The 12,001-nt window shown below is 41.0% G+C and overlaps 1 protein-coding gene across 4 annotated transcripts in view; it reads right to left on the bottom strand.

Moving 5' to 3' along the window:
- Positions 1 to 12,001, bottom strand: part of rassf4a (Ras association domain family member 4a) — a 112,652-nt gene that overhangs the window by 44,626 nt on the left and 56,025 nt on the right. For 3 of the 4 annotated variants that reach the window (XM_084153720.1, XM_084153721.1, XM_084153719.1), the window contains 2 exons: positions 1,526 to 1,589; positions 1,242 to 1,317 (listed from right to left, as the gene is read on the bottom strand). In XM_084153720.1, coding sequence (XP_084009846.1) covers positions 1,242 to 1,317; positions 1,526 to 1,569 — 120 coding nt within the window. In that variant the 5' untranslated portion in view covers positions 1,570 to 1,589. Of the gene's footprint in view, positions 1 to 1,241; positions 1,318 to 1,525; positions 1,590 to 12,001 lie in introns of those variants that run through there. The other variant, XM_084153723.1, reaches the window with a different exon arrangement.

Below are 12,001 nucleotides of genomic sequence, written 5' to 3'. Positions count from 1 at the left end.
ACACAAGTAATTTTTCCAACAATTGTTTACAGACAGATTATTTCACTTATAATCCACTGTATCACAATTCCAGTGGGTCAGAAGTTTACATACACTAAGTTGACTGTGCCTTTAAACAGCTTGAAAAATTCCAGAAAATGATGTCATGGCTTTAGAAGCTTCTGATAGGATAATTGACATATTTTGAGTCAATTGGAGGTGTGGATGTATTTCAAAGCCTACCTTCAAACTCAGTGCCTCTTTGCTTGACATCATGGATAATCAAAAGAAATCAGCCAAGACTTCAGAAAAAAAAATGTAGACCTCCACAAGTCTGGTTCATCCTTGGGAGCCATTTCCAAATGCCTGAAGGTACCACGTTCATCTGTACAAACAATAGTGCTGGAGGAAACAGGTACAAAAGTATCTATATCCACAGTAAAACGAGTCCTATATCGAAAGGCCGCTCAGCAAGGAAGAAGCCACTACTCCAAAACCGCCATAAAAAAGCCAGACTACGGTTTGCAACTGCACATGGGGACAAAGATCGTACTTTTTGGAGAAATGTCCTCTGGTCTGATGAAACAAAAATAGAACTGTTTGGCCATAATGACCATCGTTATGTTTGGAGGAAAAAGGGGGTTGCTTGCAGCCTAAGAACACCATCCCAACCGTGAAGCACGGGGGTGGCAGCATCTTGCTGTGGTGGTGCTTTGCTGCAGGAGGGACTGGTGCACTTCACAAAATAGATGGCATTATGAGGAAGGAATATTATGTGGATATATTAAAGCAACATCTCAAGACATCAGTCAGGAAGTTAAAGCTTGGTCGCAAATGGGTCTTCCAAATGGACAATGACCCCAAGCACACTTCCAAAGTTGTGACAAAGTGGCTTAAGGACAACAAAGTAAAGGTATTGTAGTGGCCATCACAAAGCCCTGACCTCAATCCTATAGAACATTTGTGGGCAGAACTGAAAAAGCGTGTGCGAGCAAGGAGGCCTACAAACCTGACACAGTTACACCAGCTCTGTCAGGAGGAATGGGCCAAAATTCACCCAACTTATTGTGGGAAGCTTGTGGAAGGCTACCCGAAACGTTTGACCCAAGTTAAACAATGCTACCAATGCTACCAAATACTAATTGAGTGTATGCAAACTTCTGACCCACTGGGAATGTGATGAAAGAAATAAAAGCTGAAATAAATCATTCTCTCTACTATTATTGTGACATTTCACATTCTTAAAATAATAGGGCTCCTACCTCTCTGTGTCTGAGTTGGAAGCTCTTCCCCTCATGGTAACAGTTGTAGCTCCTCAGCAGAGACAAGATGTCTGACCTGAATATCAACACAACACCAGAGAGACAGACAGGGTTAATGGTTAATGTAGGTATTAATGCATTCCACTCCTGATAAATGAACATTGGATAAGTAAGAAACTCTGTATACTTTACAGTTCATTTAAATAAATATTACATAGGACTACATATATGTAGTCCTATGTAATCTGAGGTCATATGCAGAACAGACACACAGCAGGACTCACTTTGGGATAGACTTCTCCTCATCCAGCTTCACATAGTCAGCCATTCTGAGATACACTCATACAGCTAGCAGAGAGAGAGAGAGAGAGAGAGAGAGCATGAGAGAGAGATTTCTGTTAACAAAACAACAAAATAATTATAATTTGGGACCTAACCAGAGCCAGGAGGCAACACTCCTTCCACTTCTTCGTGCTACATTTCAAGATGGTCATGGTATGGAACTTTGGAACTTATCTTTCTATTTTCCCAGGGAAGTATCTAGCTCTCAATGGGGAAAAAATAGGGAATAGGGCATAATGCAAGTGGGTTAAATGAGAACTCATGTGGCCTGGCTGGGACAGAGCCTGATGAGTTACTGTGTAATGTAGCTGCATGTAAATACTTGTCTGGACTAAAGCATGTATGGTGTGTGTGTGTGTTGTGTGTGTGTGTGTGTGTGTGTGTGTGTGAGAAAGAGAGAAAGAGAGAGTGAGAGCGTGAGAGAGAGAGAGAGTGAGAGCGTGAGAGAGAGAGCCCAGCTAGCACATTTGGGTCCTTGACAGTTGTGGAATGTATGTTTTTGGTTACTCATTGTTTTTTTAAACGTTCTGAGAATGTACATTTTTAGGTTGCAGGGAGTTTCTGAGAACGTTTTACTATGGTTCCCTGAATGTTTTCCTGGGAGGTTTTATTAACGTTCTGAGAATGGCAATTATAGGTTATTTTAAGGTAATGCATTAACATTCTGAGAACATTCTCTAAATGTTGTGAATGTTTTGAATGAAATGTTAAGGTTATTTGGATGTTTTTGAATAACTTCCTTAAAACTTTCACTGAATGTTTCAATTAGACTTTTAACAACACTGCTAGTTTAGCTGTTCTAATCTCCAAGCACAGATAGGACACATGGAAATTCATTTGTTTAGGCATTAGTCATGCAAACACATTTCCTTTTTATTGTTAGACAGCATCAGTGAGATTCAAACCTATGATCTTCTGTTTTTTGGAATAAGTCCACTGCACCACCAGGATGGAGTTAGCATGCCATATTTACTCATACAAAGCTGCTCATTTTAGTCTATTCAAACAGACCCCATTTCAAAGGAAACAAGCACTCATAAAGATCAGGTGTGTCCAATTAGTGGGCGCGACAGCTGGTTTTGAAACACAGTCGTAGAGTGAGGACGCCGAAGAAAGGAACCTCTGGAGCTCGAGGGAATTGTTAGGATGGCAAGCCGGGTGTCCACATGTCGCGGACGTGGAAGAGGCTAAGCCACGAAGTGAAGAGCAAAAAAGGGCACACAGGGGATGTAAAGAGGAAAGTGCTAAAAGACAGAGAACATTGTATGGTGTGGAGATGGATAGAGAGGAGAAAGAGGATTTGAGTTCCTGTGGCGCGAGGGTGAGTGGCGTCAAGTGCAAACAGTAGAATTGGATGAGAGTGAGGATGAATTGTGTGGGGAGGAAGGTGTAGTGAAGGCTTCTGAGCCCAGCCCTCGCAATGGTGGTCATGAAGCAGGCATAAGATGATATTTTTCCATCTGATCGACGCTGCTGTCGTCAATGGCCACATAGTTCACCGCCAGCTCACAAGTGAGATGATTACTGAACAAGGATTTTTGTAATTGGACATACAGTTCACATACAAATCAAATACAGTTCTATCATGCAATTATATTGACTATCTCACCCACCTCCCCACTCCCTCATCATCCTCTCCACTCACTCATCCTCCCCACTCTCTCTCCAAACAGTATGCTGCTAGCATACAAAAGCTGGCCTCAATCTTCGGCAAGAAAGATGTTCAGTTCCAGTTATTATGCAAATTATGTTCAATAATGTTTGTGTGTGTGGTTTCTGAAAGTATGGAATAAAGAGGAATTATTAGTAATTAGAATACAATACCAGGCTATAGCAATAAAACAATATTACAATGAAGTAACATAATAACACTGCTATAAAAATAATAAGTTGCATTGACAAGATGACAATTATGAATGATCTACTCAAGAAACAGTAACTGAAGTGCTCCACAAGAGGGCAGGGCAGGGCAGAGCTATGCTTAACACGCCAAATGAAAACACAGGCCAATGCAATGGTCATAATAAGGCCAGGGCAGCTTCAAAGGATACCACATAAGCTAATACTTCTCTGAAGCCATTAGCATCATTTTACAGAACAAATAGAAGAATGCAGGTATATAAGCACAATTGAGTATAACACCATAAAGGTTATGAAATTAGTACCTCAAGCAGTGTTGTGTTCGAGACCACCTAAAGTGAGACCGATTCAATACCAAGACCGGAGCAAATCAAGTCCGAGTCAAGACCAAGACCGGAGGGGGGGGGCGAGACTGAGTCAAGACCGAGACCAGAAAATGTTGAGTCCAATTCAAGACCATGATTGCAATTTTGTCAAATCCCCACATAATAAGAGTTCAAAATGTTCTGTTTTTCTGTGTTCATATTTCAGAATAACATATGGATTCTTTAGACATTCAAAATAGTGAAAAAATAAATGCTGAGGGAAAATAGAGCCACTCTACAAATTATTACTAACCCAAACACAGTGGGAAACAATGGGCCTTCTACGCCTTCAGAGAAGGGCTAAGGATTTATACAATAATAATTATAATAATATAATAATAATGATAATAATATTATTATTTTCAATGATGTTCTGATTTAATCTCTTCAGTTTCTTTTGGAAAGGAAAGGGTTAACACTGGTCACTTGGGTGAAAAATCTAGTTAGGTAAGTCAGCCATTGGCTAGGCCATCAGAAGCTAGATAAAGGCATCTGCCATTCAACTGTATTAGGGCAACATTTTGGAGTGGCAGTGGAATCAACCAATCACATTTTGACTTAATGTGTGGGACCGTTTTTACAAAAATGTATGGAAACTTCTGCCTTCTTGAAGGCCAACGTCCTCACGCAATAGCGAGCAGTAGTTTTCCCACGGTCTAGCTAGCTAGCTTTTGTTGTTGGCTAGTTTGCAGCAGCTGCAGCAGGTGTCATCAAAGAGGATGTTGTTGCTAATTTGTTAGCTTGTCCCTTTTCAAGAATAACTTTCAACAAGAAGTTAAGTTTCAAATGATCATCATCTGGTGAGTGGAACTGTGTTTTTTATTGCAGCGCGCTTGCTGTTAGCCATCTCTTTGAAAATACCTTATGAGTGTGAAACCTTGTTGCATTTAAAGTGAAACTGACAGCATTTTAGCAACATGAAATCTTATTAAAATCTGTTCGTATACACACCCAGGAAGAATATGACACTTAAAAATATTTTCTGACAAGCGACCACTTAGATATGGTCATTTTCACGTTTTCATAAATTCTTGGAATGTTTGGGAATTATGTATACTAAGGCATTTCAGCAAATTCTATAGCTATATAGAGTGGGAAAGTGGCCGTGCGATTGGACAATTAATAGACACTGCAGTAAATAAAACCGAATAAAAACATGTGTTTTTTTCTACACAGACCGGTACGCTATAGCCAATCAGAACTATAGTAGGCCTTTATACAAACAAGCCATTTGCCACACGGGCCTGCCATCATTCACTTTGAACTGGACTGTGTGTTTACAGGCAGTTGAAACAGCGCAACTTTAGAGCATTAGAACGCATTCGCCAAAAGCCACAAAATACACCTGAATTGATTTCTGCAAATATGTAAACACCACGGGAGTCCTCTTACATTTGGGAACTTTACAGTCCTATTGATCAAACAACCATGAAAAGGTAGGCTCTCTCTCCCTCAGTTATGCACGTCAACAACTAATGCTAGCCAGAGCAAGATGAGCTAAAATCTAACGAAGGAACATTAGATAAACCCTCTCAAACTTTTTCAGATAGTTGGCATTAAAATGTATGCACACATGACTGTAAGTCGCTTTGGATAAAAGCGTCTGCTAAATGGCATATTATTTATTTATTTAAAATTGGACTCATAAATGATGAGGAATTGTAGCCTCCTCGTCCTTCTGCAGCTTGCCTTCCAATGCATGCTTGTCCCAACCAAGCACCCAAGCTAACTGGCTAAAGTTGGCTAGCTAGCTAGCTACTTCCAGACACAAATGAGAGAACACCTCACTCTGAGCATTTTACTCGCCGTAGCAGAGCTGGTTAGGCTGTTTACATGTTATCTAGAGCACTCTTGACTAACTATTACTTTTTTGTCTATGTTTACTGACATCGGTCATATTCAGCGGGTGTTGCGCGTTTGTAAATTCATCAGTCGTTCTGCACTCTGGCACACTCAGACGAGAGTGCTCTGAAATCGGAGTAGATAGCCAGAGTGAATTTGCGAACGCAAGAGATATGCTAACTGGATAACAGTCGTTCTTGCTAGTTAACCAAATTACACATGCATCTCTAGCTGTGTATAGCCACCGAAAAACGATATGAGGGGAAAAATTCAGTCACTCACCCACTCCTCCAATGGCATGACATGACATCCTCCTAGCAGATAGCTAGCTAGCTATCTAGCTAACGTTAGGCTCCGTGTTTTTAGCTTGCTACATAAATAGATATGCTAGACTATTAGCCACGTTATGACTAACTTGTGATCATTGCCCTTGCTAGTTTGATTGTATTGACATTCCCAGCCTTAGTTACATTCATCCGTTTTTGTCCAGAATATTGAGTCATTGAAACTGAAATCCCGAATGGAGGCAGCAAACAATGTACCAGGCCAGCTGTGATTTACAACCTGATAGCAATATTTTTGGGACTACCAAGAAATGTATTGGTGAATTACATTAATCATGCATTGAACTGTATCCATCTATTCTGCCAACAATGCCTTAGTGTACGTCATGGAATGTTGAGTCAAATATCATCTATTTTTAAAGTTGGTTTTGTAGCATAAACTGGGAATTTGATATTTTTGACTGATATTATGATTGTCTGTTAGTTTCATATCTGCAAAGTAGTTAAAACGCTGTCAGTTCCACTTTAAACTTTAGGTAACCATTTACTTTGTGTGCTAAACATGAAATGTTTTTTGCAATGGGAAGTAATAGTTGTACATTTCGATTTGGAAATGCTTAATGTTTGTGTTTTTGTATTCTTATGATTGGGACCTACTGGCTTATTATGTCAGAGTTTGTGGACTGCTTATCCTTTAACATCATGCTGTGTGACTGCTGTCTTTCCACAGCCCTATGCAGTGGTGTAGTGGTGCCTGGAGAAGTGGGTATACTCAAATTTTGCCAAAAAGTTCCCAAATGGGCAGCCCAGCGAAGGAAAGGCACCCTCTGTGAAAAATCCTAGGTTTTCCTATGGTTTTTTAAATGAGTTTTCCTATAGATTTTTCAGATTTTCACTCTCTAATATCACACCTTATTTTTATAGGAAATAAAAGTATGGTTTAAGTCCACAACGATGCTTAAACCACATCAATCTGATTGGGTGGGCCTGTCAGGGCCTGGATCCCCAGTGGATGGGCCCATCCATGTCTACGCCCCTGATGCAAACAGTGAATGATGACAATTGCGCATCACAAATAGCCTACTAACCAACAGTTCGGACTAAACTTTTTCAATACCTGGTTTGCATACCCATTGTTGCCTTAGTTACTTGTAGATATCATACATTGAAACGTCTTTCCTACCCTACCGGCTACCGATGTCATTCTTCTGTGAGCTGCTCTATGCCAAAACCACTTGAGAGCTGCACACTCTTGCTACCTGCAGATGATATTCTGCTGAAACTGTGTGTGGCGCGCATGTGAATATATTTCACTTGCTTTGCGATTGTGTAGGCTACTTTGTACATGATTTCTCTATTATACTACATAATTGATCAATCGTATACCTCAGTGGTGGTCAGTGCCGTTTAAGATGAGGGAGGACGATTGTTTTTCATGGGCATGGCCTTATTTCTATTACAGCATATTGGATGACTGTCATTCATATTCCATTCACCCAGTTCAATGTAACAGCGATAGGTTTAGGCTACTACATGACACTTAGTCCAACAGTTGCAAACGAGAGTTTCTATTCAGGTATGTTTATCCCCGTTTTGTTCCGTTTGATTCTGTTTAATAGATGTTTTACAACAGAATCGTCTGAATGAATACATTTACATTACATTTACATTTACATTTTAGTCATTTAGCAGACGCTCTTATCCAGAGCGACTTACAGTTAGTGAATACATATATATTTTTTTTATACTTCCCCCCCCCGTGGGAATCGAACCCACAACCCTGGCGTTGCAAACGCCATGCTCTATCAACTGAGCTACATCCCTGCCGGCCATTCCCTCCCCTACCCTGGACGACGCTGGGCCAATTGTGCGCCGCCCCATGGGTCTCCCGGTCGCGGCCAGCTGCGACAGAGCCTGGATTCGAACCAGGATCTCTAGTGGCACAGTTTGCACTGCGATGCAGTGCCTTAGACCACTGCGCCACTCAGGAGAATACACCCCTGATCACATGTAAACACAGTTCACTTTCAGAGCAGCCATGTTGTATTCCTTCTCGCATCTCTCCTCCTCTTACCTCTTCCCTTTACTTGTGGACTTCAATGCACAACACATCAGCTGTATGTGACCAGGCGAAAAAACCTTTCCAAGCCAAACCGCTACACACAGCCTACATCGTTGTCACCATATTAGCTAAAGTAACGTCATAGTCAGCATAGCTAATAGAACTAACGCATTAGTAAACCCGCTACAATCATGCAGTAATGTTACAGTGTACAGTCAGTAAGCAGTTACACCGGCGGGCTCCGGTGGCAATAAATTAGTAATACCAAAAGCTTACCTTGACTTGGAAGAGTTCCAGGGTTGTGTTGGAAAGTCATAGCCAGCTAGCTAACATAGCATCCCTCTGTTTAAGCAGGGTGTTTCAGTAGGCTAAACTAGCTAGCTGCATTTGTTGCTAAGTAAGTGAAACTGAAAGTGGGAAAAAATGACAATCTCTCTCTCTCTATTTCTCTCTTGCTTCTCCTTCATTTTGGAAGAAATTAATTTGTTCAAAACTGTTCAACTATTGTCTTTCTCTCTCTTTGAGTCAACTACTCACCACATTTTATACACTGCAGTGCTAGCTAGCTGTAGCTTATGTACTAGATTCATTATCTGATCCTTTGATTGAGTGGACAACATGTCATTTCATGATGCAAGAGCTCTGATAGGCTGGAGGACGTCCTCCGGAAGTTGTCATAATTACTGTGTAAGTCTATGGAAGGGGGTGAGGACCATGAGCCTCCTAGATTTTGTTTTGAAGTCAATGTACCCAGAGGAGGACGGAAGCTAGTTTTCCAGCGGCTACACCATGGTGCTACCCTACAGAGTGCTGTTGAGGCTACTGTAGACCTTCTTTGCAAAATAGTGTGTTTTCATCAATTATTTGGTGACGTGATTATATTTAGTATAGTTTTATCTAAAAAGGATAACTTTTAAATGTTTTACAATTTAAATGTTTATGAAATTCACTGAGGAGGATGGTCCTCCCCTTCCTCCTCAGAGGATCCTCCACTGGTATAACGCCACTACTCTACTTTGATACGCATCAGTAGGGATTAAGAAGTGAGTATATGCAATGCCCACTGAAAGAAAGTGGGTATACGGCTTATCCTGCGTATAGCCTCCACTACACCATTGGCCCTTAGTTTTACAAAAAGTGCACTCTCCTACATGAGTGCGCTGGTATTACGGTTGCTGTCTTTCAGAATCACAAACCTGTCACACACTGAATGCCTATAGGTACGCCACTGCGCAAACATGTCCATAGTAGATATAAAGGCTGTTAAGATACTGTATTGATGTTTCAAGAAAGGAGTGTATATATTTGGCCTGGCGAAGCGGTTTTATGCGCTGACTGAATGGAAGCTACTAATTATGAGTTTTTTTACTCCTCTGGTCTCGGGAAGAAATTACAAGTCCTCACTGTCCGAGAATGAGTCAAGACCAAGTACAAATGTATGTGACACTGAGACATGACCTAGACACTCAATATCTGGTCTCGAGACCGGACTCTCGAGACCGGACTCGAGACCGAGACCGGTCTAAATTACTACAACACTGACCTCAAGTGTCCACAGTTATAAAGCAATACATACAGAATACATTATGCTCCATATATACACTACTGGTCAAAAGTTTTAGAACACCTACTCATTCAAGGGTTTTTCTTTATTTTTACTATTTTCTACATTGTAGAATAATAGTTAAGACATCAAAATGATCAAATAACACATATTGACTCATGTAGTAGGGCCCCGTGTAGCTCAGTTGGTAGAGCATGGCGTTTGCAACGCCGGGGTTGTGGGTTTGATTCCCACGGGGGAGCAGTATGCACTCACTAACTGTAAGTCACTCTGGATAAGAGCGTCTGCTAAATGACTAAAATGTAGTAACCAAAAAAGTGTTAAACAAATCAAAATATATTTCATATTTGAGATTCTTCAAATAGCCACCCTTTGCCTTGATGACAGCGTTGCACACTCTTGGCATTCTCTCAACCAGGTTCATGAGGTAGTCACCTGGAATGCATTTCAATTAACAGGTGTGGCTTCTTCAAAGTTAATTTGTGGAATTTCTTTCCTTCTTAATGCGTTTGAGCCAATCAGTTGTTTTGTGACAAGGTAGGTGGGGTATACAGAAGATTTGGCCCTATTTGGTAAAAGACCAAGTCCATATTATGGCAAGAACAGCTCAAATAAGTAAAGAGAAATGACAGTCCATCATTACTTTAAGACATGAAGGTCTGTCAATACGGAACATTTCAAGAACTTTGAAAGTTTCTTCAAGTGCAGTCGCAAGAACCATCAAGTGCTATGATGAAACTGGCTCTCATGAGGACCGCCACAGGAATGGAAGACCCAGAGTTACCTCTGCTGCAGAGGATAAGTTCATTAGAGTTACCAACCTCAGAAATTGCAGACCAAATAAATGCTTCACATAGTTCAATTAACAGACACATCTCAACATCAACTGTTTAGAGGAGACTGTATGAATCAGACCTTCATGGTCGAATTTCTGCAAAGAAACCACTACTAAAGGACACCAATAATAAGAAGAGACTTGCTTGGGCCAAGAAACACGAGCAATGGACATTAGACCAGTGGAAATGTGTCATTTGGTCTGAAGTCCAAATTGGAGATTTTTGGTTCCAACCGCTGTGTCTTTGTGAGACGCGGTGTTGGTGAACGGATGATCTCCGCATGTCTATTTCCCACCGTAAAGCATGGAGGAGGAGGTGTTATGGTGTGGGGGTGCTTTACTGGTGACACTGTCTGTGATTTATTTAGAATTCAAGGCACACTTAACCAGCATGGCTACCACAGCATTCTGCAACGATACACCATCCCATCTGGTTTGGGCTTAGTGGGACTATCATTTGTTTTTCAACAGGACAATGACCCAACACACCTCCAGGCTGTTTAAGGGCTATTTGACCAAGAAGGAGAGTGATGGAGTGCTGCATCAGATGACCTGGCCTCCACAATCACTGCTAGGCAAATCCCCGCCTTATCTTAGCTCATTGGTCACCATAGCAGCACCCACCCGTAGTCTGCGCTCCAGCAGGTATATCTCACTGGTCATTCCCAAAGCCAACACCTCCTTTGGCCACCATTCCTTCCAGTTCTCTGCTGCCAATGACTGGAACGAATTGCAAAAATCTCTGAAGCTGGAGTCTCTTATCTCCCTCACTAACTTTAAGCATCAGTTGTCAGAGCACCTTACCGATCACTGCACCTGTACACAGCCCATCTGAAATTAGCCCACCCAACTACCTCATCCCTATATTGTTATTTATTTTGCTCTTTTGCACCTCAGTATCTCTATTTGCACATAATCTCTTGCACATCTAGCATTCCAGTGTTAATACTATTGTAATTATTTTGCACTATAGCCTATTTATTGCCTTACCTCCATAACTTGCTACATTTGCACACACTGTATATATATTTTCTGTTGTATTTTTGACTTTATGTTTTTTTACCCCATATGTAACTCTGTGTTGTTTTTATCGCACTGCTTTGCTTTATCTTGGCCAGGTCGCAGTTGTAAATGAGAACCTGTTCTCAACTGGCTTACCTGGTTAAATAAAGGTGAAATACAAAAATAAAAATAAAATCCCCCGACCTCAACCAAATTGAGATGGTTTGGGATGAGTCGGACCGCAGAGTGAAGGAAAAGCAGCCAACAAGTGCTCAGCATATGTGGGAACTTCTTCAAGACTGTTGGAAATGCATTCCAGGTGAAGCTGGTTGAGAGAATGCCAAGAGTGTGCAAAGCTGTTATCAAGGCAAAGGGCGGCTATTTGAAGAATCTCAAATATAAAATATATTTCGATTTGTTTAACACTTTTTTGGTTACTACATGATTCCATATGTAGAAAATACAATGTAGAAAATAGTAAAAAATAAAGAAAAACCCTTGAATGAGTAGGTGTGTCCAAACTTTTGACTGGTACTGTATATTTACCACCCCTCCCCTAATTGGAGTAAACTATTGGACAACAACACTGAGGCTTCTACTTCCA

The sequence above is a fragment of the Coregonus lavaretus genome, assembly GCF_964263955.1.
Source record: "Coregonus lavaretus genome assembly, chromosome: 36".
Taxonomy (NCBI): Eukaryota; Metazoa; Chordata; class Actinopteri; order Salmoniformes; family Salmonidae; genus Coregonus; species Coregonus lavaretus.
The sequence above is the reverse complement of the archived record's forward strand: the minus strand, read 5'-3'. Positions and strand labels throughout refer to the sequence as shown.